At 35.7% G+C, this 25,300-nt stretch overlaps 1 protein-coding gene across 1 annotated transcript in view; it reads left to right on the top strand.

Moving 5' to 3' along the window:
- Window positions 1-25,300, top strand: part of LOC114335921 (alpha-catulin) — a 251,727-nt gene that overhangs the window by 10,114 nt on the left and 216,313 nt on the right. Inside the window, exon 3 of the mRNA XM_050653033.1 lies at window positions 11,824-11,984. Within this exon, the coding sequence (XP_050508990.1) occupies window positions 11,824-11,984 (161 nt within the window). The remainder of the gene's footprint in view (window positions 1-11,823; window positions 11,985-25,300) is intronic.

Below are 25,300 nucleotides of genomic sequence, written 5' to 3'. Positions count from 1 at the left end.
AAAAATTACCAGAAAGCCAAAAAATACTCAAAAATATTGCGTATACTTTTTTCTAATAAACAATGTTGTTTTTCTGGTGTCTGCGTAAATAATGATTACATACTTAGGTTGGATGTATTAACTCAGAAACCTTCCCGGGTTCATGTACAACCTTGCTTGAGGTCATCATAATATTATGATATTATGATTAAATGCATAGTTCACGATTCTATAAGGGACATTCATTTTTATATACAGGGTGTATTTTATGTACCGGGTGTCCACTTATATTTTCCCCCATTTTAACTGCCTATAACTTCTAAACGGCTTAAGATAGAAATATGCGGTTTTCGATGAAATGTTTTATTTTAGTAAAAGTTTTGTCTGAATGGATTGAATTTTTTATATCGTTTTCAAATACGGAAATAAAAATGGCGGATTTTTGAAAAAAACGTTGTTGACTTTTTTTTAATGGAACACCCAGTATATTTTTTTGTAACTTGAAAGAAAGTTCATTCGCCTATCCAGCGATATAAAGATTTTCAAAATCGGTTGTAAAATCACTGAGTAATTAATTTTTAAAATGAGCGGTGCAACGTGGATATCACATACCTAAATAACGTAACTAAGCAAAATGATATTATGTTATGTGATTTCCACATTGCATCTTTCATTTTAAAAATTATTTGCTCAGTCATTTGACAACCGATTTTAAAAAATTTAATATCGCTGGATAGGTAAATGACCGTTTTTTCAAGCTACAAAAAAACATACTGGGTGTTTCAATAAAAAAAAGTCAACAACGTTTTTTTTTCAAAAATCCGCCATTTTTAATTTAAAAGCGTAATAAAAAATGGTAATTTACCTAAAAACTTGAAAAAACGGTCATTTCCCTATCCAACGATATAAATTTTTTTAAAATCGGTGGCCAAATGACTGAGAAATTAATTTTTAAAATGAGAGATGCAATGTGGAAATCACATAACGTAATATCAATTTGCTATGGTATCCACGTTGCACCTCTCATTTTAAAAATTAATTACTCAGTGATTTGACAACCGATTTTGAAAAACTTTATATCGCTTGATAGGTGAGTGACCTTTCTTTCAATTTACAAAAAAATATACTGGGTGTTTCATTAAAAAAAAGTCAACAACGTTTTTTTCAAAAATCCGCCATTTTTCTTTTCGTATTTGAAAGCGATATAAAAAATTCAGTCCATTCAGACAAAACTCTTACTAAAATAAAACATTTCAGCGAAAACCGCATATTTCTATCTTGAGCCGTTTAGAAGTTATAGGCAGTTAAAATGGGGGAAAATATAAGTGGACACCCGTATTATAGAGAACAGGGAAATATTTAATTGCTATTAAAAAATGGGGGTTGGTGACAGAAAAGTGAAAAATTAGGGTTGTATGTATCTTTTGGTTCTACATCATATAAAATTAAGAAAAAACAGTTTGTCCAAAAAAATAAAAAAAAATGTCGTGAGGGGGTGGGGAGGGCAACCCCCTTTTTCGCTTAAATTGGTCGTACTAACTCAGGAAGCTTCAGGGGATCATGTACAACAACTTTGCTTATTAAGGTCAATCATAATATTTATGATCAAATGCATAGTTCTATTTCATAAGTTCTATGCATAATTCTATAAAAGACATAGAGATTTTTTTATATTGTCTCGTATAAATAATAAAAACCTGGTACATATTACAAAAATACATATTTTTCAAAATAAAATGTCAATTTTAAAAACAAAAAAAAATCAACGCCAGGATTTGAACCCGGATTGCCTGATTGAAAGCTAGGAGCGAAGTCAGCAAGGCTATTAATAGTTGTAAGTCAGGTAGATAAATATTTGACATAAGTTGCAGCATTTTTCCATCAATTTTCTTATTTTACCTTTTCTTGTCTATAATCCCCGGTTTTGGGCCAGCTGACGCATCATTTGTTAATAAGCTTTGGAACACCTAACTAAATAAAAAGAAAGCAGCCATGCTAAAATGCTCCGATCAAATTTGACACTACCTCCCTGGCTATACGGATTCAGGTATTTAGGCAAGCGGGGCGGTGGTGTAATAAAAATTTGTCGTCTAAAACTCTAAACGTTGTTAAATTCTGGCAAACCGGCACTTATCTTGGGAAATGGCATGGGAGACGTGGTATTAAGGCCAAATTTTTCAATTTCTTGACTTAGTAAAGCATGCGGAATGGTGGGACAAACGCTTTACAGAATTAGTCTTTCTTCAGTAGTGACTAGTTTACCTGCTTGGACTTTTTGATTATTAATTTCTATCGACCCTCCAGAATTATTCAACAAATGTTAATCAATGTTTTTGTTTGCAAGGTTGTTAGAAAGTTGTGAGGCAAATAGGATCTTTTTGGGCTCGATCAACGTTCTTAGTGGAATCAGGTACTCTAAAAGTTTTAGGTTTTCAATTGCTGGGAACACAATACCTTGCTTTGGTATGGAATTGTTGTTCAACCAGAGCAAAAGAATAAGTTTAAGTATTGTTTTCCTTTTGGGAGCTTCTGTAGTCAAAGGTCCCGTCAGTTGGATCTAACATCTTTTCTATACAGTGCGTCCATAAAGTAACGCATAAATTCATTATTTAGTAAACTAGCGACTTTAGGGACAAATCCTGAAAAAGGTCGATTTTTATTTTTAATTTACGATTTTTTAGCATAAATATCATACTAGTGACGTCATCAATCTGGGCGTGATGACGTAATCAATGATTTTTTAAATTAGAATAGGGATCATGTGATAGCTCGTTTAAAATGGTATTTAATTCTCTATTCAATACTATACACATTAACATAATTTTTACACAGGGTGTCCAAAAAAATTTTTTAATTAAATTAATTTACACAAACAGATGAATTTATGTAATTTATTTAATTCTAAATACACTTTACTGCTGCCAGAAAACAGAAAAAATTTTGTTTGAAAAATAAACATTAATTTTGGCTTAAACAAAATGTTCAAACTGCCAATAAGGCAACTGGGTGGCAACATTAACATTGAATTTAAGCAAAAAACAATATTTATTTCTCAAATAAACATTTCTTTCCTGTTTTCTGATAACAGTAAAAGGTATTTTGAGTTAAATAAATTACATACATTTTTTCTTAATTAATTTAATAAAAAAAAGTTTTTAAAACACCCTGTAGAAAGAATTATGTTAATATTTATTTAGGTGAATAGATAATTGAATACCCTTTCAAATGATCTATCACATGACCACTATTCTCATTTAAAAAAATAATCGATTACGTCGAAACGTAAAGTCGCCGCTTTACGAAATAATGAATTTATGCGTTACTTTATGGACGCACTGTATAATTTAAAATTAACACGTTGACGGACAGTACGTTTATAGACGTCTAATTTCGATTGATGTAATGTGACACAGTCTCTATAGACATTGCATTTTCCCTATTCTACTTTGCAAAATACATATAGTGTCACAATACTTGCTTATACATTTGACTCACTGTCCGTCAGCGTGTTAAGTTAGACCGGAAATATGGACCTGTTTTAGAACAGGCGATTTTATTATGTCGTTATGTTATAGTCAAAGCCCGAATTTCAGGCACCCCTAGGTTTGACTAGGCAATCCTCAGGTCTGACTGACGGTCTTAGTCAAAGCCCGAAATAAATTACAGTTTCGGCCTTTGACTAGTCAAACCTAGGAGAGACTAAGTTGGTCAGGCAAAGGTCGAAATTTAATTTTACGAAATCGGGCTTTGACTAGTCAAACCCCGATCTAGCTATTAAAATCTCGTAATTTGTTAGATTAGTCGTTTAATAAAACGTCATTTTTTAAATTTAATGTTTATTATTTTTATATTGTCGTAATTAAAATAAAAAAATTAGTGTTGATTGTCACATGTTGAGGCATTATGGCATTTAGTTTTTGCTAAATATTCCCAGAACACTTATATTTAGAAAAACGAAAACTGGTACGCTTATTTATCTTCCAGAGATAAATCGATTCCATCAATAATTACGAATTTCTAGTACCGGTCATAGGCGTCCATTTTGAGTAGGGCAACGGTTATTTTATAGCATAACTTTTTTGTCTTTAACTTCTAAGCATTTTTGACACTAGATTATTAAATTATAAGGTATTCTAGTAATAAAAGGTACTCTTACTTTAAGTCTATAAAATGCACCGATTTCTAGAAAAATCAATTTCAAAATTTTTAGTTTTTTTGTATTTGAAAAAAATTTTCAGTAGTAATAGCACGACAACTCTATAATTATCAATTTCTTTCCCGAGTGACACTTTGAGAGTTTTAATTTCACGGCCCGAAGGGGAGTGAAATTAGGGAGCGTTCAAGTATTACGTAACGTGATTTTTGAAGATTTTTGACCCCCCTACGTAACGCACTCTAATGGGTGTTTAACTATTGCGTAACGCAATTTTTGAAGATTTTTAACCCCCCCCCCCCAAACCTGCGTTACGTAATACTTGAACGGCCCCTTATGTCAAAGTGGCACGAGGGCAACAAGTCGATAATAATTTTAGAGATCGAGGGTAATTCGCTGAGATTATTTCATGAATAAAACTGTCTTTTTAAATAATTTTAACTAATATTTTATTGATAGCTTCACCCGAATATTTGTTAAACGTGTTTCTTGGTGTTCTCTGTGACAAGTTGTAAAATATTAATTGTCATTAATGTTACTGAATATTTATTTTTGCATAGTAACGAAGGGCATCTGAAGTAATGCTTGACGACGGGATATTAGCTTTCTATTGGTCAGAATCTCCTATAAATGAAATAATCAGAAAAACACGGTGTATTTTACCGACTTAAAGCAAAAGTAGCTATTAGTACTAGAATACCTCATAATTTAATCATCAAGTATCAAAAAATGCTTAAAAATTAGAGACAAAAAGTTATGCGATAAAATAACCGTCAACCTACCCAAAACGGACGCATAATATATGACCTGTACTAGAATTTCGCAAAAAAACGTACCAGATTTCGTTCTTCTAAATAGTTTTTTTTAATGTCTTTTCAAACTAAAAAAAAAACAAAAAATTTTCAAATCGATTTTTCTAGAAACGGTGCATTCTACCGACTTAGAAACAAAATTACCTTTTAGTGCTATAATACCTCACAATTTAATAATCCAGTGTCAAAAGTGCTTGGAAGTAAATGACAAAAAAGTTATGCGATAAAATATCCGTTACCCTACCCAAAACAGATGCGTATGACCGGTACTAGAAATTCGTAATTAATGGAATCGATTTATCTCTGTAAGATAAATAAGCGCATCAGTTTTCATTTTTCTAAATAGAAGTGTTCTGGAGATACTTACGAAAAACTAAATGCCATAATGCCTCAACATGTGAGAATCAACACTAATTTTTTTATTTTAATTACGACAATATAAAAATAATAAACATTTAATTTAAAAAATGACGTTTTATTAAACCTAATCTAACAAATTACATTTTAATAGCTGATAGGGGTTTGACTAGTCAAACCCCGATTTTATAAAATTAAATTTCGACCTTTGCCTGACCAACTTAGTCACTCCTAGGTTTGACTAGTCAAAGGCCGAAACTGTAATTTATTTCGGGCTTTGACTAAGACCGTTAGTCAGACCTGAGGATTGCCTAGTCAAACCTAGGAGTGCCTGAAATTCGGGCTTTAACTGTAACAGTTATACATAACGAATACTTTGAGTTTTTTATATCTAGCCGAGTTATGATAAATAATAAATTCGTGTGAAATGACTCTGTTTTATATAATTTTAAAGAGTACTTACAGGATGTAGTTGAACGCACTCCTATACACCTATATTGAGAATATAAAAAGAAATTAAATTAATCATTAGCTACTATAGTCCTGTCGCCAGGGGGGGTACAACGGCCTCCTTTATTCAGATGGACTTACCCAAGTTTTTTTCATGTATTTTGACCCGTAGAATACGAAATTTTTGGGTAACAGTTGATCCGGATGTTGATAAGATTGTTATTGACCAAGAACTTGAGGAATTACATAACCGCGATCTCTCGCAAAACAAAACATTTTTTGGTATTTTTTGGGTCATTCTAAGCAAAACATGTTTCTACAATTTTTTTCGTAGGATGGCTAATTTTCGAGATAACCGCGGTTGAACTTTCAAAAAATCGAAAAATTGCAATTTTTGAACCCGAATAACTTTTGATTAAAAATTAAAATAGCCAGTCTGCTTACCGCATTTGAAAGTTTAAGTCAAATTATATCGGTTTTAATTATTTGCATTGCTACAAATTTATTTTTTTATTGTTTAACAAAGCTATAAACACATAGTGTTTCCCGTGCCTTTACATGCATTTTAACGCATGCTACGTAGAAATAGCCTCGATTGCACTAGTACCTATTCTACCTACTCGTTAGAATTTAAATGAGAAATCATAGAAAACATCACTCACGCACTAGGTGTTTGTAGCTTTGTTTAACAATAACACAATAAATTTTTAGCAATGCAAATAATCAAAACCGATATAATTTGACTTGAACTTTCAAAAGCGCTAAGCAGAATTGCTATTTTATTTTTTAATCAAAAGTTATTCGGGTTTAAAAATTGCAGTTTTTCGATTTTTTGAAAGTTCAACCGCGTTTATCTCGAAAACTGAGCATCCTACGGGAAAACTTGTTAGAACATTTTTTACTTAGAATGACCCAAAAAATACAAAAAAAATTTTTGTTTTGTGAAAAACCTCTGTTATGTAATTCCTCAAGTTCTTGGTCAATAACAATCTTATCGATATCCGGATCAACTGTTACCCAAAAAATTCGTATTCTACAGGTCAAAATACATGAAAAAAACTTGGGTAAGTCCATCTGAACAAAAGGAGGCCGTTGTACCCCCCCCCCCCTGGCGACTGGACTACTATCTAAATAACATAACTGTCTTTGTTTGGAACTGACAAATTCGCACTAGCTGTCAGGACTGAACCCTGGAGAAGTGATTTGTGTTATACAATATACCCAGAAAATCTATAAGGCCTACAGAATAACGAACTGCCAAAAGTAATTAAAGACAGTATTAATATCTAAGTAGATTATTTCAATACCATGTAAGAGATAGGACAAATATTTTTAAACTGGTTTCTCTGGCCAAACACATTACTCCATACCAAATACATATTGCAAACAATATTAGACTGTTATATTTGTCGGTATAGACAGTCCAGTAGTCAGAGGCGCAGTCGATCGACAAGTTTAGTGGATTTGCGATCGACGGTTCGAGCCTCAGCCAGGTCATGAAATTAATAAAAGGCCAACGCCGTAGTAGAAAATTCAATAGAATCTACGACTTGGTCTGGAATAACTGACCTCTGATCGGCCTATGGAAGAGCGGTACGGCAAGGGATAAGGGCTTGTGGCTTGGTGATACTCCTTCTTTCAATATCTTGACCGACAAATTATCGTTAAAAGAGACAATTCTTGAAAAATCTTCGTTTGCCATTTTCTCCAGTCCGGTGTTTTCCTCATTTTCCACAAGTGAAAATTTCTACTATTTTCTGCGTCGTTAAAAAAGTTGTACTTAATGAAACAATTTTTTAGGCCATTTTTGGAAATATTACAAATTTTGTGCATCATATAAATGAATAGCACAGAAAATTGAAATTTTTCTTATCGCATCGTTGGAACTAGCTGCAGAGGTCATGTCATAAAAATTCATATTTACTCTAACTTTTCGTGCAATTACTTTTCTATAATTTCTCTTAAAATCAGAAATTATTCCTTGATCCATTGGTTAAATAAGTGAAGTTGTATTGGCGGGCAAGAAACGGATTGTTACAATATTTAATCTCACATCAGGTTTATGGACAGAGCACTTATCAATAAAAAACAACGTTTCTATTTTTTTTCTGCCATTTTCGTGTCGAAGTCAATTTATTCGCTGGCCTGAAAAATATCCTATTAAGCGGTATTCTTTTATTTAAACATATTCCTATAAACGGATAAATTTATTAAGGAGTAAATGGAAATGTTTTGGACCTCAAACTTCTATTCCTTAAACCGGGATATTATTCTAACCGGTATTCTAATAATCCAATTCGACTATACCTAATAAATGTTGGTTTAAAGTATTTGTATTTTACGTGGACGGTAGCAATGTTCATTTAAATCACAAATCCAACAGACCATCTTTCTTGCTTTATTCGCGTAGCTTTTACGAGATCCCTAGAATTCGAGTTAACAATGATTACTATTTTCAGCTAAAGTAATCAAACCGGGTGGCAACCCTTATTTGAGGTAAGCTAATATTAATTGACCAATTATAAGTTCTTGCTAATTCCGCTGGCATTGTTCTGGAAATTGCTTCGATTCCTTAAATTCAAATATACCTTGAAAGTGGTGTAATAAATTGCAAAGTTTCAAAATAATTCTGTGATATTTACTTATGGGATGTGGCACGCAATTTTGATTTTTAAATTATGATTATTTAGACATGCAATAGGTCTGTATTATTTTAGTTGTACATTTGTATGTTGTTTTACCAGAACTTAGTACTAACACTTATTATACAGTGCGTCCATAAAATAACGCATACATTCATTATAATAAGCTAAATAAACAACATTATTATAAATTCCCGAAACAGGTCGATTTTTATTTTTAAATTACAATTTTTTGGCATGTATATCACACTAGTGACGTCATCCATCTGGGCGTGATGACTTAATCGATAATTTTTTTTTAATAAGAACAAGGATGCATTACTTGAGAAACAAAGGTTAACAATGATTTTTAACAAATAAAAAAATAACTAGATTTGATACAAAATATTTATTGAAATTAGATAGTTGAGTAAGTCTTTCACTGGACAGTTTCTCCTAATAAAACTGGTAGAGTGTTTGGTAGGTTGTTTATAGAACGTTCACTTTGATATTTTGGACACTCAATTAACAGATGGGTGACGGTAAGAGGCGTAGCACATAGGACACACATGGGACGTTCACTGGCCGAAAGTAAATATGAGTGTGTAATCTTGGTGTGCCCTATACGTAGGCGCGTTAGAACCGTTTGAAGAAACCTCGAACTAGCACTTGTTTTCCACTGTGGTGTATCTGGTTTTACCGATTTTTGTTTAGATTGCGATAGAAACCATTCGCGTTGCCACTGACCGATCACTTTTTGTTTAAAAAGCGTTTTGAGATCTTTAGATACACACTCGCGCACTAATTCGGATTTCGCACTTGTTGCTGCATTACGAGAACTTCTGTCTGCCTCTTCATTGCCGATAATTCCTATATGTGATTGGATCCATATAAATTTCGGAATTGTGTTGTTCTCTTGAGCAATTTGTAGTTCAATTTTTATTAGTTTATCTAAGGATTTTCAAGATACAGATGCTGGATTGCGAGAAGAGAGCTGAGAGAGTCGGTGAGAAACAGAAGCTTTAAAATATTTGAAAGGTTTGCATGTTTTAGGGCGCGCTACAGAGCAAATAGTTCAGCGGTGAAAACGTTTGAACTAGACGGTAGTTTAAATTGAAAAGTAAACGTTAGAGTTACAAATACACAACCAATAACTTCACTGGACGAGTTGAATGTAAAAAAAAGAATATAACAATGGATGGAAACCAGCTGCTGATCTAGGATGACTGTGATGCATCACTTTTTATATCGGAGCCCGCCTCTCCAAGATGATCAAGTATTTTTTTATACAATTTATTCAGTCTTGTTTTTATCGATCTTTCTTTTAAGTATGGACGGATTTCATTTAACATGTCACTGAGACCTCTAAAATCAGAAGTGAAGTCATTTATTGGAATTATGGGGTTCGATAATCCAGCTATGTTTTCTAGGAGGAGGACTAATTGATCACTTTTCAGCGGAAATGGTGGTTCGTTATTATCGATAAAGGTTTTGGCAGGCTTTATCATGGAGAAAATGGATACATTCGAATGAGTTTCTTTAAGTTTAGATGTATTTGGCTTCTTTCGAGTTGCTGTAGATTTTGGTACTGTAAATGGGATTTCTTAAAGTGTATTGTCGGTTTCTGGAGAGACGACTTCACTGATAGAGCGTTTTAAACGAGTGTCTTTGTTTTCGGTTACTTCTGTATTTACGTTTGGTAATTTTGACTTAGTATGTTCTGAAAAGGTACATTGGTGTTATGATGTAGTTGGAGCTTGTTTAGATTGGGACGTTTCAGGTTGGTTAGTCGTACTAAAAAGGTTTGGCGTAGGAATCGATGCTATTGTTATTTGTGCAGCCGAAGCAGCTACAGTTCTAGTATTTGAAGCTGTAGAGCTTAGCGGAGTTTGTTGTGTCGTAGATATATTTTCTCTGCCATATGTCCTGATCTTTTGCATTTGAAACAGACGTTTCCATCTTGAGAAAAGAATATTGTTTGATTTGTGTTTTCAAATGTTATTGTTATGGCGCTTGGGATGGTTAAATTTTGAGGGCTAACATATACTTGCCATCGAAAGCTTAGGATATTGCTGTACTCGGGAAGATTTGCGCCGATTTTTAGAAATGTTATGGGAGATACAAGATGTAGACCGATTTTTAGCAATCCTTTTTCAAGTACATGGTGTGGAATGGTCGGGGATACATTTAACATGATAATTCGTTCGGCTGGTGTTATAAGTCGTCTAGCCTTTAAAAGTTCTCCTTTGATAGTGATTTGGCCATAGTAATCTAAAAACTGATCTAGGATATTTTTATGCGCGAGGTACATGCAAACCCGGTTGTTGGAAAGGCGGGAGGCGAAAATGATGTTTTTAGGTTGAATAATGTTACCAAGAAGGATTAGGTAGTCATGGAGTGGAGTATTTTCGATTGCACTGAAGACTAGTGCCTGGTCTCTTGAAGGGAATTTGAATTGATTTGTCACCTGTGAGTAGCTTTTCGGTGAATTTATGTTGTGTTGAGATTGTTGATCCATGCTTGCTTCGGTGGAGATCATTTTAGAAGAACAGGTATCACCCGCAAGAGTGAGTGCGGCCCTGTCCCCCTATTAGTAACCGACTCTAGTTCTTGTCAGTATAGACCGCAATAAAATTGAAAATCTGTTTAAAATGTTACTAGTATATAAAATTGTATATTATAATACAATAAAAATGTATATTGTTTCAAATAATTACGTAAAAAGTAGATAATATGATGTAGGTATATCACTTACTTGTATGTACCACTTTCACAAAAAACTTAACTCATATATAAATAAACTTTTATTTATATCTACTTAATGAACGATAAATTTTCTGCTAATTGCTTTTTGAAAACTACCTAGCTCGCATTCGATACGTGTTAACGGTACCAATCAACTTTACAATATTAGTCGATGCCTATTCATTCAATTACTTTCCATATTTTAAGTGTATTCGGAGGTCTAAGGCTTTTTACATTTAATTTGTTTGTCAACTATGTCTACACATTTTCAATGGGATTAAGGTCTGGATTTCGGAAAGGCCACAGCGGAACATTAACATGAGTTTCTTCCAACCATTACAAGAATATGTTTGTAATTTAATACTGTTAATTTTTCTTCTGGAGAAGAAAAAACGCCCGTGACTTCAACTTATTCAACGCCTTACGTTGACAGAGAATTCTGCACTATTTCTTTAGTGATGAGTATACCTTTTTTAAAATCCATGATTTCTCGGTCTATAAACTCTTATTCGACCATTGCTATATGATTGAAACACTTTTTATCGGAATTTTACTTAAGGTTGCTAGTATTTTGAAGTTGACTCAAGAATTTAGTGAACACATTACATATAAAATTGTATATAAGTATTTCGCTCAACAGGTTTTGTTTTTAATTTATTTATCATTAAGGTATATCCACTATATGTAGGTTGTTTTTTCCTTGTAGGTTCAGCAATCGAGCATATCTGTGAAGTACATGACGAGGAAGTCTCTCCCGATAGGACCACATTAGTTAGAGCTGCACGATGTCTACTGGGTGCTATTACTAGAGTTTTACTTTTGGCTGACATCGTAGTTGTGAAACAACTTCTGTTTGCCAAAGATAAGGTAATTTTTTTATACATATAATTTGATTTATATTTGACACCTCAAGTACATTTCGTAATAATTTTCTATTTTGTATCACACCAATATCAACCACTTTATCAGCACGTTATGCCCAAGCGTTTTCCCCAGAACCTCCTCTGGTTTTTCTGTCCGAATCCTCTTAGGAACCCCCAGATCAGAAATTCTTCGTATTGGGTGATTAACTTCTCGATTATGAACATGATCTTACCGTACAAAGCTATGCTCCATAATGTATCAACAGTTATTGCCACCCAAAACTTTCCCTAATATAATCATTTTTAATTTGATGCTTTTTTGCAATACACCCATATATCTAATAATTCTCATTTCCGAGAAATGTATTAGTTGTTCTTCTTTCCTCTTTCCTCTTTTAATTACCCATCATTCAGTTCCGTTCATCCTAGCTGGTCCTGTTGTTATTTTATTGAATTTTCCCCTCAGGTTCATTGAAATTTTTCTGTTACATAACATACCACTCTTTTCCTTCCACTTCATCTATTCAAACCTAATTATACTACATGCTTCTTTATCAGTTTCCTCATTACTTTGCAATACCGATCCTAGGTGTTAAAACTCCTACTTTTCACAATCGTTTTACCATGCATAGTTAAAATTTTATTTGTAATAACTACATCTTTAACGAACATTCCAAACACTCTGTCTTTGTTCTTCTAAGTTGTTCTTTGTCTTTGTCCTACTACTTTTTTGTCTCAAGAGCTTGTTTCCACCGTTCTAGTTTTGGTTTAAGTCGCTTTCACTATATTCTACTAAAACTATATCACCAGCATACATTAAGCACAAAGAATGTTAACCTGTAGTTTCGCTGCTATCTGATCCAACACTAATCAGATTAAATCAGGACTAAGCACCTAGCTTTCGTGAAATCCTAGTTTCACATGAAAATCACTCTCTACCACACCTGTCCTAACACTAGTAGTAAGTCCTTTATACGACTCTCACAATCTATACATATACATATTCACCGGGGACTGCTTTCTTATTGAGTGCACATCATTGAATATCTCGTGCAACTCTATCATATGTTTTCTTAACATCAGTGAATGCTATATGAACATGTGACTCTTTATTCCTGATTATTTTTTAAAAAACTGCCTTATAATGAAAATTGCATCTGTTGGTTATCTGTTTTTCATAAAAACCAAGTTGATTATCGGATATTTCGGTTTCTTCACGGAGCCGTCCATCATAATATTTCCCATATTTTCATGGTATGAAGCGTAAACAACTTGGTCTCAAATTACACAATCTTTACTGGCTGATTGGTCACAAATCATCTTTTTCGATGAAAAATAAAGTACTTGTCTACAAAGCAATTTTGAAGCCAATATGGAGTTACGGGATCCAACTTTGGGGTACTGCATCAAACTCCAATATCGAAATCTTGGAGAGGTTCCAGTCGAAGGTTCTTGGAATAATCACAAATGCCCCATGGTACGTTGCAAATAATATTATTAGACCCTTACTAACTTCGCACAGAAATACGAAGACAGACTGACACTACATCCAAATGTACTAGCCAGAAACCAGATGAGACAACCAGTCAGACGAAGACTTAGACGAAATACACCTTTTTTTTGGGAGGTGAGAATCTTCTGAAGATCGTCTGGGAAGGTGTCCCAGGTGTGTTGGATTCAATCCGCCACGCTTCACCGTGCCGGATCGCCTACCAACTAAACTCACCTCCTCTTTCTCCAGCCGATGGGTCTGGAACCACTCTTAGCGAGTATATACACTGACCCGTCGACCGTACTCTTAACTCCCCCCTGGCATTTTTCGCGTGCGTTCCGCAGACTAAGTGACCCCCTAGCTGCCCCACCCCACACACACCTCGCAAAAGACAGGTCAGTGAAGACGACCGTCCCGTGCAACCCATGTGTGGGTGAGGCAACCGGGGTGCCCCCCATCCAGCATGAAACTAGCAAGAAGATACCAGTCGGCAATTACGAGTAACTCCAGGCATTCATGTTTTCATTCATTCACACTCACTCTCACACTTATACCTTATAAATTATTACGTAAATAGACTTCCCTATGAGAAATAATGAAAAACGATTATAAAAAATTTTTGTATGGATAAAATTATGGTACGATATTAAATAAAAGAAATAAAATTAATAGGTAAAATCGATAAAATATTTGTATAAATAAAATTAAATAAACAAATAATTAAAATAAAGTAAAATAACATGATAAAGCAGTCAGCGTAGGTTGGATGTAAAAGGTCCTCCCACACTGGCTGCCCTCTACAACACAAACACGTTAAAAACTAAATAATAAGGGTCATCCTGCTTGCAGTCGCCTCTCCTTTTCCTCTTTATGCTTCATTGTTTTTGTAACAAAGGCAATGACCAGGTCGAAGTCACTCTTGCTATTGATAGCTTTATCCATAAGCTCGTGAGGCTCGCCTAGAGGAGACCCCAGACCCAGCTGCAGCTCGGTACGACCCGCACGGTATGCCGGGCATGCGAATACGACATGTTGCGCGTCATCCACCACTCCACACTCGGGGCATAGATCGTCCGCGGTCTTCTTTATACGATAGGTATATGATCTGAACGATCCATGTCCCGTCGAGAACTGTGTAAAGTAGTAATTGACGCGCCTGTGTCTGCACTCGTACCACCTTACTACATCCGGAATCAATCAGAGATCTCGTCCAGGCTGTCTTTTCGACCTCGGCTGCCCATTCCCTCTGCCACATCTCTAAACTTCTGTTTCGTTCTTGAGGTCCTGAACCAATTGCCCCGTTACCCCTCTGATACATTCGGACTCTTTCTCTGGCCAGAATGTGCACCGGCACAGAACCAGCCACAACCTGTAAGGCAATAGTTTATACGGTTCTGTACGCGCTGCACACCCTGATCAGAGGTTTTCTCTGTACTGTCTTTATATTTCTTCTTCTCCAGGGCCTCGTGCCATACTGGGGCCCCATACAGTGCGATGGATAAAATTGATTGCAACATCACCGCTCTTTTATGAGATCCAGGACCCCCTATATTCGGCATTAACTTGCTTAATGTGGAGGTCCTTTCTTCCGCTTTCCGACATGCCTCTTGCACGTGTGGTCCGAATGTCCGTTTGTCATCAAAAGTAATTCCTAGATATTTAACTGTCTTCTGTGGTCTTATTTCGGAGCCTTTGTACTCAAACACTATATCTTTTCTATCTCTCGGTCCCCTCAAGATTATCGCTTCTGTTTTCTCTACTGCTAGCTTTAGGTCATTTCTTTCTATCCATTCCGCGGTTGTCTTAATTGATTTGTTTACTCTCTCTCTTATACCCCAATTCATGTCGTCTTCTACTAGTAGAGCCAGGTCGTCCGCGTATGCAATTGCTCTTACTCCTCTCGTCTTATTTACTTCTAGTACCCCGTTGTATAGTATGTTCAATAGTGTGGGTCCCAGGACCGACCCTTGGGGTACTCCTGCGGTCATTTCCATCTTCTTTTTTTTTTGATATGCATACGGTTCTCTCGGACAGATAGTCCTTTATTATGTTGGACACATAATCTGGAGCCCCAAATTCGACGATTCTGTCTACTATGAGGCCCCAGTTTGCTGAATTAAAAGCGTTTTTTATGTCCAACAGAACAAGGACCACCATCTTTTTTGCTTGCTCTAGCCGTGTCTCTTATCCAGGTCGCGGCATCGACGGTCGATCGACTTTTCGAAATCCGTATTGTTGTTGTGATAATACTCTCTCATTTTCCAACATGCCTTCCAGCCTCTTCTTGATAAGTCCCTCGTAGAACTTACCAAGGCAGTCCAGGAGGCATATTGGCCGATAAGATAAGAGGATGCTGAATCGGGGGGTTTCCCAGGCTTTAGGAGTAGAACAAGGTTCGCTTCTTTTAAGTCCCTGGGAAACTCTTTCTTGTGTAGTAGGTCGTTGCATAATCTTCTGATCAAACCTGGTTTCTCCGTTGCTATTATCTTAATTGCCTCTGGTGGCAGCCCGTCGGGGCCGGGAGCTTTCCCCGTCTTCCTCTCCTGACCAGCGGTTTTTATTTCCTCTTCCGTGAACTCCTCCACCATCGTTGGAAAGATTTTTGTAAAAGTTTGAATGTCCTTAGTGGGGAAGAGGAGTTCAGCCGATTTCATCCGCTGGTCCTCGTCCAGTTTATATGAGGCCATTATCCTTAATGACTTCATGGTAATTTTGTAGGCATCACCCCATATATCCTCATCCAATGCTTTTATCAGGGTCTGCCACTTTTCCTTTTTTTCTTGTTTTATTTTTTTATTCAGTGTTTTCTTTAGTTCTTTGTAGATTTCTTTGAGCCCGAGGTTGCCCTGGCTTCTCGTGTAATTCCTTCGAGCTCTGAGGCATCTTTCCCGTAGACCTTCTATCTCATCCGTCCACCAGTAGGGGGATTTTTTGTTATTCTTTTTCTTCACGGTGGCCAACTTTGCTGCATTTTCTAATGCTCTTCTCAGTTGGCCAAAGTCAGAAATCTCTTCCTCATTGATCTTTCTGACCTCCGACAGGTATGTGGTTTTGTTAAAATAGATTTCGGTGTTTCCTATCGGCCGTCTTACTTTCCCTTTCACCTTAACCTCGTACTGGATGTAGCGGTGGTAGGTAAATAACTGGTCGTCGAAGACATCCCATCCCTGTATTCTTTTGGAGAGCCCTTCAGTTGCGATAGTTACATCAATATGTGTCTGGCTGGCCCCTCTTACGAAAGTTGGTTTATTATTATTTAAGACTTGGAGGCCAGCCTGGGCTATCCATTCGTTCCAAAGTTCCCCCTTTTGTCATTTATGGGGGAACCCCATAACCTCGATTTAGCATTGATATCCCCGGCGACCAAGATTTCTTTTTCGCTTGTGGCGGCGCTCATTATCTCATCTACAATAGTCTTTTATCTTAACATAGGGATGTTCGGTGATATGTAGCATGCCAGGAGGCTGAAATCCCTCAGTTTGATGAGTATGTGATTTCCGCCCCTGACAATGCCCCGCACCTCTAGATCCCTATTTCTCATGAGCACCGCCACATTTTTTCCTTTATCTTGTACCCATCCACCGTCCGATGTTATTTTTTTGTTTGGTTCGGGGACGATGAGCAGGTCAGTTTCCAGCTTGCAGGCTTTTAAGTGGACAAGATCGTGCGCTCTACGTGCTCTGCCCACGTTCACCTGCAATATCCGTATACCAGGTTGATCCTTGAGGTCCGTTTTGGTTCAGTTCCCTAGAGTCGTCCCTGCATCGGATTCGCCTTTTTTTGAAAAATTAAAATAGTTAAAAACTAGAATAAATAAATAAATAAGTATAGATAAAATGAATAAATAAAATAAATAGGTAAAATGTGTAAAAATAAAATAGTTAGGTAAATAGAAATAGTTAAAATGGTAACATAAAGTTAAAATAGGTAATGTAAATAATAAAATAGATCTATAAAATAATAAATTAGTCATTTTAAAATTTGTATAAATAAAAAAAACTTAGGTGGGCTGTATATGGGTCCACCCTCGATTTCCAGGAAGTCTATTTCGTTTTTTTTTATTCGTTTCTTGGGGGTTCTCCCTCAGCCCCCCTTCCGTACACTAGGGCTCGATAGGCTATACAAGCCATCCTGTCCATTCTATGCCCTTCCTCTTTTCAAACTGAACAATATGCTTTATTGTTACAGTTTGCGGCAGTGTGTCCTGTTTTCAGGCAGTTATAACAGCAATCCGCCCTGCTCTCCTCTTTACACTCGTAGGTACTGTGGCCAAACTTTAGACACTTAAAGCATCTCACTGGGGCGTACCTCTCCATTACCAAGCATCTTGTCCATCCGATCTTAATTGTGCCGTACCTCCTCAGTTCTTCTGCTTTGGAGGGTCGTACGGTTTTTGTGGCCACCTGCTCCCCGTGTTTGTTCGTCCTTAGTACTTTTATGTTTATTTCTCCTTCCGGGATGCCCGTATAGCTTTTGATCCCTTCTCTCAGACTTTTCTCACTCACTCCTGGGTCTAAATTAGCTATAGTGAAGAAATTTTCCTTTCTCCTTATCGTTGTATTTATTCCTTGCATTTTGTTGTTAAGTTCTGCCCTCAGTTTTTGTGCTGCTCCCCTCCCCTTTAGCTTTACTAGGAGATCCCCCCATTTGTTCTTTTTAACCTGTCTACTTGGATCCCCATCTTTCCTATGTCTATCTTATTCTTCATCTCACTTAGTACCTCGTTGTATTTTTTTCCTTTGTCCATTTTTATAAGGAGAGCTTCCTCTTGTTCCACTTTCCTCTCTGCACCGAATTCCTTGCCTCTTACTAAAATCTCCCAGGATATAGTTTCTCCATGTCCTACATATTCGAGGGCTTTCCTTATAGTCTCTTTATTAAGGTCGTTTGCGACTACGACCCTCATGACCTCTGGGATTTCGTTTGTTTCCTTCCTTATTTCCTTTATCGCCTTTACTGCCATATCGTATGCGTCTCCCCCCTGTTCTTTTTCTAATCTGGCAACGAAAGTATACCATGTTGTTTTTTTATTTGCTTTTCTTCTGGTGTTCTCCAGGTAATTTATTTCTCCCTCTTCTATTTCTTCTAGAATCTCCGCTAGGTCCTCCCCTACGTCTTTAATTGCGTTTTATACGCCTTTATCTTTCGCGTCCTTTTTTGTAAAAACTAGACAGTTCTTTTTTTCTACTGTTTCCAATAGACCCGCTTGTTCCCACTTTGTCTTTTCATATAGTTTCTCTTCCCATTTATTGTCGCATATGCTCATAAAAGTTTTTTTCCCTCTCCCCATATTTAAGGCCCTTTTGATTTTTTCTTGTTCTTGTTTCTGCCTCTCTTGCTCCACTTTTAATTTACAGTGGTCACATTTTAATTCGTTTGGTGTTTTTTCGTTTGTACTATCCTCCTCCTTTTTGTTATTGGTGGATTTTATAATCCCTATCAATTTTTTTACATCGCTGTCCAACTCCACCTTTTCTTTAAGCTGCTCGCTTAATTTATTGAACATTTCTTCGAGTTTTGTATTTAATTCCTCCAATTTCCTATTTATTTTTTCTTGTTTGGATTCATTTGGAAACCGTATGCTCTCCTCCAGCCTTTCCCTCCTGAGGTCATTTATCCTCTCCATGCTTTCAGCTTTCCTTTTTTTGATGTTTATGATCTCCCCATCCTGATATTCATCCAGAAAGATTGTCGCCAGCACACTTTCTTCGATACTCTACCATCCTTCTTTAATGTTGTCTTCTTCTTCTTCCTCTGATTGTTTCCTCATACTTTAAAATAAAAAAATTCCCTATATTTTACGAATAAAAAATATATTCTGAAGTTGATGTTTAGTAAAATACCGTCTATAATGTGTAATTCCAAGTAGTTTTACGCTAATGACGTCGACTTTGCAAAGTAACAAGACACTTACTCAACATACACACTACACATGACACTAATACTCATGTTGTGACTGGCTGAATGACATAAAATTCATGCCATAAAAAAAAATTAAAAAAAAAAGTTCATTTTTTTGTTAATTATTATTTTTGACATTTTTGACCTGGGGTCATTTCCCCCACCCCCCTTGGTCATCCGTGTCACAAAAAAAGGTTGGTCATCGGAAGGTTAAAAAAAATATTTTCATGGTGTGTGTGTGTGTGTGTGTGTGTGTGTGTGATTACAGAGAGGGGAGTGGCATTAGATAACCTTGTGTGTGAGTGTGTAGCATCAGAGATATATTGCTACATTAATTATTAGGGCTCCACTTATTATCATCATCATTAACAATTTTAAGTCCTCTGCTGAACGTAGGCCTCCCATAAATAATTTCATTGCATCCGATCTTGAGCACCCTGAATCCAGGTGTGTTGAGTGCCCTTGATATTGCCCGCTCACCTTGTTGGCGGACGTTTCATCGTTGATTGTGGAAACATGTCTCACCCAGTTCCATTTCAGCAACGTTGTATTTCTTTTAAGGAGGGGGTATGGTTTGAAATCAACATATCAAGCACATTTTTGTGAATTTTTTTCGAAACTATGGTAGAATTATTTTATTTTTAAATTAAATAAACACAGTAAGTACAATTCAAAGAATATTTAAGAAAAAATTCAATCCAAAATATTGAAAAATAAGCCATTGGCGACAAATTTTGGCAGGCAGCTCAAAAAAAATGGATTTCGCGGTGGACATCAGAACTCATCACTGGATTATACGAAACAAAAAATTCAAAAAGATTTTATTAGCTTATGAGTTTCACGAGGCAACATCGTTGAGTTTTTTTTATTTTTAATGATTTTTGAATTTTTGGTATCATTCAAAAGTCAAAAATACGAAATTTTTGATAAAAATTTTGTGAAAACCAACAGATCTAATATTTTTGAACAAAAAATAAGCACAAAACGAAAAATATCTCGATGCTGTTACCTCACGAAATGGCTAAAGAAAATCTGTGCAAAATATCAGGTAGATCGGCCGAGTAGTTTTTCAGTAACAATGTCCACCGCATTTAAAAAAGCAGTTTTGAGAAAAATGCGTTTAAAGTTTTGACAACTGCATCTTCATCTTCTTATTTGTCTGCCAAATCGTAAAGTGATGAACATTGGAATATGTTTTTTAAATTGGATAATAATCTACAAAAGAGAAGGCGAACAGTTGTTTAACGTTTCTCACTACGCTCCGGCGTGCTGGCGCGAAGCCGCGGCAAAGCGAGTCGAAGGTAGGGATATTCAACACCCTGTATCTCTGGTAAGTTTACTCCGATTATTTTGAAATTTTTAGAGAGTATTTTTGAAAGTATGCACTTTTATTTAAAATAATAAAAAATTTTAAATATTTCAAACCATACCCCTCCTTAACTGAAGGATATATTCAACATTGACTTCAATGTTTCTGCTCTATACGTTAGAACTGAGATTACACGTTGATCCAAACACCTTTCTTTTCAAGCATATAGAAATATGCTTCCCTCAGTTTTCCTTAAGCTGTCCTTAATGTAAGCTTAAATGTTAGTTCTATTCTTCTGTGTAACTCTGTTGTTTGATTGTCTCTTCCTAATTTAATCTCGTGGCTCAGCTGCTTATAGGTATACACTTCTTCCTAGTAGTTAAATTATTATCATCATTATATTTATCATCCCAGATTTGTCCATTGTTGACCATAGACCACCTCCAGATATTTCCATCTTTTTCTGTTCTGCGCCTTCTATTTAAAATCGAATTCTGTTCAATTATTATAGGGCAGTGCAATTTTACTCTTTTGGAATAAGTTTTATAGAATAAAATTATGCCACTACAATTTGTATCTAACGCTAATATTATGTATGAACATATTTATATTTTATATCTACACCAAAATTCAAAAGGGATTGATCGCTTCTACCTAAACGTGTGAAGGTCGTTCTGTACTCTGTGAATAGATATTTAATTTTTAAAGTGAATATTTGGATTGTAAATTAACTAATTTTTGGACATTTAAACATAAAGGTGTAGTGCATTGGAAGCTGATATTTACTGCCGTCTACGAGTAGGCGAAAGGTAGATATTATTTAAAATTTGACTACAATTGTTGCATCGAATTGTTTATTTTGTTTATCTCTGAACTTTTTTGTGATCATTAGTGAAACATTAATACCTTTTAAATCACCTCTAGCTTAACGACAATTTTATAAGCAACCAGTAATACGCCATGAACCAGTAATACGCCATGAACCTAAGAGAATGGTTTGGATGCAGCTCAAAACAACTATTTAGAGCTACTGCCTCAAAAATTAAAATAGCTATGATGATTGCCAACCTCCGTAGCGGAGATGGCACCTGAAGAAGAAGAATACGCCATGGTGTGTTGATAATATAATCATGGATAATAAATAAATAAAGCCATAATCATGGATAATCCTGAATCAGTTGCTTTTAACTACAAGGGCAACAAAATTGAGCAATCTACTTCAACTGTAACAAAATCCACAATGTCAACAAACAACGAAGAAAACAATACACCTACAGCTTCATATCTTGCCGCAGCTAAAGCAAAACCGAAACCTGTTTATCCAAAAAGAGAGCACGCATTTATCATACATTATCATCCTAATCTTGTGCTACTAGACTACGTTAAAGCAATCGGAAACATCTTTAGTCCCAAAAATATTTATTTTGCATCGAAAATCTAAAACAATCGAGTGTGTATCTACTTATCAAGAACCGAGCTTGTAGATCAGCTTATATTGGAGCATCTCACAGTAACTGTAAATTCCGTTGAGCTAAGTATAAGAGGACTAATTTCTCCAGCTAAGAGAATATTAATATCAAATGTCGATCCACCTTTACCTAATGAGGTCATAGAACGTGCACTAAAAGATTTAGGACTACAAATGATATCTCCTATATCACTATTGAAAGCAGGTATTCCAGGGGATGAGTATGCGCATATTTTGAGTTTTAGGCGACAAGTCTACGTTACTCCAGCTACTGAGAACTTCGAGCTTTAAACGTCACTTTTAATACAACGTGAGCATAACACACACAGAATATTGCTGTCTACGGATCGTATGAAATATTTTCTGTGTAAACAGCCTGGACACACAGCAAACAAATGTCCTAACACAAACACACAAACAAATACAAATATTCCTTCAGTTTCCACGGCGAATACAACAACAAACGAAACACCTTCTTCACCTGTACCTGGAATGAAGAGAGCCTTCTCAAGTTCAGTAGATTCCAACGCAATCAACCTGATAGAAACACAGGAAGAAATTTCATCTGTAATGCCTCCTCCTGACCAAGATGCAAACAAGAAACCAACGAAACAACTTAGGAAGAAGTTAAAAAAAGATTCAACTGACAGTTTAAAAATCACCGATGCCTCAAAAGAAGAAATAAAAGATTGCTTTAGTAAGTCATCACACTCTTTTTCTATTACTGTAGACAATTTCATTGGTTTCCTTGAAAATAGCTACGGTAGTAACAATCCACTATCTGAAGCACAACAGTTTACACATGAGATCAAATCTTTACTTTCTGACATATATAATGTTTATCCTTCTCTAACAGATAGGTCACTAAAGTACAGATTTACAAGATTATCAAAAAAACTTAAAAAACTAGCTTTTCAGTCTGACACAGCAGATACGGTGAGTTTAAATTTCCTCTCATCACTTGATCCCCAGGATGAAGAGTACTTCTTAGATACCTCCCAACTCTCCGAAAAATCAACATTTTAGTAAAATTCAATCTAATTCAATGGAACTGTGATGGGTTTTACCCCAGACTTGAACACGTCCAAAAGTTAATCCTTGATACTACTGCCGACATACTGTGTTTACAAGAAACAAATTTCAAATCTGATCACAAAAGACATCTAAAGGGTTTTGTAGGTTACCATTGCTTGAGAACTGACTATGTTAGGGCTAGCGGTGAAACGTCCGTATTCGTATCAAATGAATGATCTCTATTCCACACATCTTCCAATTTGCACAAACCTATGAGCTATCGCCGTTAACATCTGGTGCCCAAATAAAATTACAGTTTGTAGCATCTATATTCCTCCAAAATATAGCATATCTGAAGCTGATCTAGTGGACCTCATATACCAACTTTCTTCGCCTTTTCTTCCTGTTGGAGATTTCAATGACCACAATACAATGTGGGGTTCTGAAAGAACCTTCGGCCGAGGAAAGACTGTTGAAAGTGTTTTGAATATTACTGACACTTATATGATGAATGACCATTCCAAAACCCATTTTTATATTGCTACTGGCAGATTCTCCTCTACAGATTAAAGTTTATGTCATCCAAGAATATATCCTAGTCTTACATGGAAAGCTGTTGACGACCTTTATGACAGTAATCATGTCCCTATTTTAATATCGGAAAAAGTAGAAAAACATTTCGACACCTTTAAAAAATGGAACATTTCTAATGCCAACTGGGATAGCTTCCGGATACATACTGAAAGCAAACTAAACCAGCTTGAATTATCAGAAGATGCCGATAAAAATATTGCCGCTTTCAATAACTGTGTAATCTCTGCTGCTGAAATAAATATTGGACAAACACCAATCTCTTTAACTCTTTAACTCGTAAAGCAACACCTTCGTGGAAAGAACAGTGTTCTCTGGCTATACGACAAAGTAAGGCAGCATTAAATAAATATCCCAGAGATAGCACTAAAGAGAATCTCATCAACTTAAAAAAACTGAGAGCTAAATCTAAGTATGTAATCAAACAAAGCAAAAAAGACTTCTGGAGAAACCACATCTCATCCATGAATACTGACACTCCTTCTAGCCAAATCTGGAAGAAAATTAAACACATGTCAGGAAAGAAAACATATATTATTCAAGAATTTCTGCCATACTCACTCAAAATAGCACAGTTACTGACAGTCAACAAATTGCTAACATTTTGGGTGAAAATTTTCATAAGAAAACAACAAACGCACATACTTCAAATTTTCAGCCTCCCACGCCTACTAATCTAGAATCCAGTTTATATGATTGCAAAATATCCAATCTAGACTCTCTAAATCTGCCGTTTACATTACAAGAATTATCAGACACATTGTACTTTTGCTAAAATTCAGCTGCAGGTCCAGATAACATCCCCTTTATCTTAATTAAAAATTTTTCTCGACCTAGTCTAGTCAAGCTGCTTGAAATTTACAGTCTAATATGGACCAAGCAATCATTTCCAAATATGTGGCGAAAATCCATAATTATCCCAGTTAAAAAACAAGGCAAACCTCTAACTGATCCAAATTCCTACAGGCCAATTTCTCTCACATGTACAATTTGCAAACTTATGGAGAAAATGATCAATAAAAGACTCCTGTGGTACCTAGAAAAATATAATATATTAAATTTAGCACAATCAGGCTTTAGGTCACTCCGAAGCACAGCAGACAATCTAGCAGTTCTCCAAACATCAATCATTAACGCCTTCCAGTGCAAGCAAGAGGTAATAGCTGTTTCGTTTGATATCTAAAAAGCTTTTGATAACCTCTATAGGCCTCTTAGTGTAGCTAAACTCAAGGAGTACAATATATCCGGAAATATATTTTCATTTATTAATAAATTTTTAACAAACATAACTTTTAACTTAAGGGAAAATGGCAAAATCTCCAGAACTTTCAAACAAACTAATGGCGTTCCTCAAGGATCGGTATTGAGTCCTACACTTTTTATACTTGCTCTAAATGATATTTGTAAAAAAAATGAGCTTCCAGTAAAGTTCTCTCTCTACTCTGATGATATATTAATTTTCTATCGAGGCAAAGACGCAGTTGCCACTTGCAAACTCGTTCAGAATGCCACTGATCAAATGATTGAATGGTCTTTAATGAGTGG

This window comes from Diabrotica virgifera, chromosome 6 (assembly GCF_917563875.1).
Source record: "Diabrotica virgifera virgifera chromosome 6, PGI_DIABVI_V3a".
NCBI classification, from domain to species: Eukaryota; Metazoa; Arthropoda; class Insecta; order Coleoptera; family Chrysomelidae; genus Diabrotica; species Diabrotica virgifera.
This window is presented reverse-complemented; position numbering and strand designations above follow the sequence as displayed.